Here is a 4,135-nt window from a genome sequence, read left to right on the forward strand (position 1 = left end):
TATATATTGATTACAGTCTGTCTTATGATGAGTTACTAAACAAGGCTTAAATACTATTCTAATATAACGTGCTTCAACGTTCTTCAGCCGTGGTAAAAAAAAGTGATAAACACATGAGCAACATTTCGTGCAACAAATAGGCCGCGTCTATTAAAAAATATGAATAAACTATAATAGTCCTATTAGAATCGAAATAAATCACAGAAACTTAATTTTACCGCGGGTTGGCCAATTATGTCGTTATTTAAAACAATGCGACATAAATGGCATAAAAATACAGCTTTAGATGTTCTAATATTGTAGATGTTCCAAGAGTTAATACAACTACATATGGAAAAAAAGAACAGTTTTAGATGTTCATCTGCTGTTTTGTGGAATAAACTGCCTGGGCAAATTAGAAAAAACTGGGATTTTATTCAGTTCAAACATTTACTTAAATCATGGGACGGGAATAATTATAAATGCCAAATACAGTATATGAAAATTAATTGTGCTCAGGGATTCCTATTAGTTATAAAGCTTTCAGTCATGATTTTATTGCTTTATCTGCTTTTACTTACTTTGCTGCTTTATCTGGCTTGAACCTATTGCTTTATTTGTGTGTGTTGTGTTGTGTTGCATGTATTTTATGCTTTATATTTTTATCTGTCTGCACGAGTTTGTCTTTGTCATTTATATACTGTTTAAACTGCATGCAATACGTTTTTAAGCTCAATAAAGCTTATGTTGTTTTTAGTTTTTAATGTGCCGACTCTTAGTAAAGCTTTTCTTTACTAATCATTGATATTAGCAACAAAATGAAACAACACTCTCTGGAAAGAAAAGGACAACAAGAGGATTTGAAAAATCCAATTTGATACTCATATACATGTAGTGTTGTTCATAACCCTCTAACGACAACCTTTGGTAATGGTTTTCGGTCATTTTTTTTTCTCTTTTTACTTAAGTGACTATAACAATTTTTGGAGATAAATTATCCGTGGATGAACAAAGGCAAGTATTTGCAAAAATGTAAAACACTATAAAAATGATCTTTTTGACTTAATGAGCTACTGTTTAATTAAACTTTCAACTTCTTTTTCTAATTGTCTTACAACTCTATGGTTCATAAAAATCAGATTCCCCTGTGGTAAAAATTTATCTAAAATAACGGAAATACGTTCTGGCTTTGAAAATGCTTCTACAGGCGATGTCAATAGTCCAACATGCTGTTGAATGAATCGTATGAGTGTCTTCAGTACTGATTCGGCTAGCATTCTGTTCTCTGAGCAGTCGCAAATCAATGTAAAACAAGTGTATCCGGCACCTAACCATACAGCAGTTTTCCCTGGAACGTCCTCTTGGAGCTGTGTGAAACCAACTTCAAATTCTGGTAGAGTGTCGTCGTTATGTAACCTCTGTATATCATCCTCGACGGTTCTTCCTAAAACTGCTCGTCTGAACTGATATTCCGAGTGCACCTATAATAATATAATTAATTCAATACTGCGATTCTGGTGGTATGATAAGACAAAGAGGAGCTCAACGTGTGGAAAGAATGAATACGGATCATCACTAAAAAATGGTAACCTTTTCTGTAGACTTTAGTTCCCATAACCATATTGCAATTGAAGACACATCGTTACCACCATCTACATGTACACAACAAAACAACGGATACCCCAGATATAAGAACAAAAAAGGTAAAACAATATTACAATTGCAAAAACATTGAGTAAGAAAAAGATGCGAGAATATATCAATGTGCAGACAAAACATCCGATCATCAACTTCTTATTGCCAAATACAAGATAAAAGACAAGGGTAACTAAACAAGATGCTATTAACAGGAGATGCTTCACTGGGAAACTAAATATATGTGGAAAATTCAGCATCAAGTTGCACAAACATATTTAAAGGATGACTTTAATACTTGAACAAAAGTGGAATTTACTACTAGTAAAAATGACAAAAAAAAGGCACCCGAAGAGGTGCTGGGTTTTTCAAAGAGAGAGAGAGTATACAATCTGACGAAACAAACAAGTCCATAGAATTATACGGATAAGCAAAAAAAAAATAAAATAAAATAAAACATACACAAGCAAAGAAGATTGTAGAAGAATACACTAAAAAATTAACACTCCGCTGTTTAGGAAAAAAGTAAAAATCATCTTGTATCACAAGCAGAGAAATACATGACAATAAATGACACCATAGACTCATCGTACGACAATTGACAGACAAAATAAAGTCACTTAAAAACCAGCACGAGACAACGGTTGGGATTTGTCAACTAGATTAGAGCTACATCTTTACAGCTGGAATGAAAACTTCTGTAACATGTTTAAATATGGAGATTCCAAACACTTCTGACACATCACCAGATGACAATATTGGAATTGAACTGGTTTTAATACTAAAAATTACTAAAAAAAATTCAGTTGTTTTAAGAAAAATGAAATATGGAAAAACCCACCGCACAATTCCCTATATACAAAATAATACATATTTCATACTTATAAAATTTTAGTATAAATTAATTTATGCAAATAGCAGGCACACAAAATGTCATGATAAAAAGTGTAATCTAAGTTTTAAAAAAAATAACATAAATTTGTAAAGAAGGTAGATAAACCAAAGATGTTGGCTCCAACTATCAAATATATATGCAGCCCAATTGTAGCTACACCAAAATCAACAGTAATACGCTGACAGAAACAAATTTTAGATCTAAAAAAACATAGCAGAAACATTATGGATGTTGTTCCAGCGAGGCCAATAAACGGCCAGTCAAACCGATCCCGCTGTAAAACTGGAAGTAAATCAAAACGTGAGTAGTGCTATGTTCAGCTTAAAAATAAGTTTGATTAACTAAGAAATCTATGCCAAGACGGTCACAAAGGGGCGTTATATATTTATCACATACCTGGGCGGCGCAATCAGTCAAACGATTTTTCCTATGCGTTTTGATTTCATCGTCATTGTTTTCGGATGTTGTGACACCCTGGTTGAATACTTGTTGGTAAATCAATGTGCTTTGACCTGGAATGAGGCTATGAACTAAAAAAGCGTACACCATTTGCCACCCGGAAGTAAACAAACTAAACCTAAACCTCAAAACAATCACGTTAACTTTGTCAAATTTCCGTATCAAGTGAATCATTGTAACTCCCTCCCAATCACATTTTTCGCTGGGTCGTAACGCAGGAAAAAGTAAATTGAGGCAAAGGGGGTTGGGTGTTCGAGGGCAGAGCCCCCAAAAGTAGCTGAACTAATTTTTGTGTTATTTTCATGTTTGTTTGTTTGTTTTTTTTTTCACTTGAAAACACATTTAACGTATTTACTGACATCAAAAGAGAGTTTAAAACTCTACAAAATATTCCTCTACTTGACTATTTTTGAAACACTTTCTTAGAGTAGACTGTCTCGTTTTGATTAGTTTATAGTCAATATCAGGTCATTGCTTGGTTTAATCCCTCTCTAATCTGCTTTCCGATCCGTCGATGACCAGAACTGTCACATTTTCGTTGCACACGGCCCCTGTCGATCCCAACCTATGAAGGCTGTGTTTTTCGACCGACGAATACATTTAAAGGGTCAGCTTGTGTAGAATCATTAAAGAACAATTATGCCAACTTTCATTAAATTTTGTTGCATGGTTTCAGAAGATTTTCAAAATCGTACACGTGAAAAACGACCAAAAAAAAATCTGTTTCGGGGGCTCAGTAACTTCTATATAGGGCGACGAATCATTTTGAAAATTTCGGCACAAGTCCGTCTTCTGATGGTGAACAACAGTTTTTTAGTTATTTGCAAAAAAACTATTTTGAACTCATGAATTTTTACGGTGTCTTTACGGTGTATCCATCTGCAGAACCGATTTGTTCAACGTGCCATAGGTTTCCTTTCCTCTTTTGTCTACCCCGGACTTGGTTCGACGGCTGTTTCTAGAAAAGCAGAGGACGCTTACCGTACCTGTGCATCTGGTCCATGCTCCCAGTTTTTAGTGGAACCCAAGTTGCTCATTTACTTTTGTTGGTTTGTACGTATTATTTGGTTAATTTATATATTTTGTTGCGTGCGTCTGTTTTTCCAGTCTTGGACAAATGGTCTTTGCCCCAGAATTACATTCTTTTGACTTCCGCTAGAATCTTGG

The 4,135-nt window shown here is 34.5% G+C and overlaps 1 protein-coding gene across 1 annotated transcript; it reads right to left on the reverse strand.

The window, feature by feature from the left end:
• Positions 1 to 1,033: 1,033 nt before the first annotated feature.
• Positions 1,034 to 3,080, reverse strand: LOC148622782 (AP-5 complex subunit sigma-1-like). Its single transcript, XM_088572976.1, has 2 exons — positions 2,906 to 3,080; positions 1,034 to 1,460 (listed from the first exon to the last, which is right to left on the reverse strand). Exons 1-2 carry the CDS (start codon positions 3,056 to 3,058, stop codon positions 1,050 to 1,052), a joined length of 564 nt encoding a protein of 187 aa, XP_088429102.1. The 5' UTR covers positions 3,059 to 3,080; the 3' UTR covers positions 1,034 to 1,049.
• Positions 3,081 to 4,135: the final 1,055 nt, after the last annotated feature.

Source organism: Perna viridis, chromosome 3 (assembly GCF_037379345.1).
Source record: "Perna viridis isolate PV_CMFRI_1.1 ecotype Kerala chromosome 3, ASM3737934v1, whole genome shotgun sequence".
Classification (NCBI taxonomy): domain Eukaryota; kingdom Metazoa; phylum Mollusca; class Bivalvia; order Mytilida; family Mytilidae; genus Perna; species Perna viridis.

Bases quoted from the DNA above. Each gene is read 5' to 3' on its own strand.
- LOC148622782 (XM_088572976.1), bottom strand. From the start codon at position 3,058: ATGGTGTACGCTTTTTTAGTTCATAGCCTCATTCCAGGTCAAAGCACA. The intron at 1,461-2,905 runs GTATGTGATAAA...ATATTATTATAG, and splicing joins TGACTGATTGCGCCGCCCAG to GTGCACTCGGAATATCAGTT.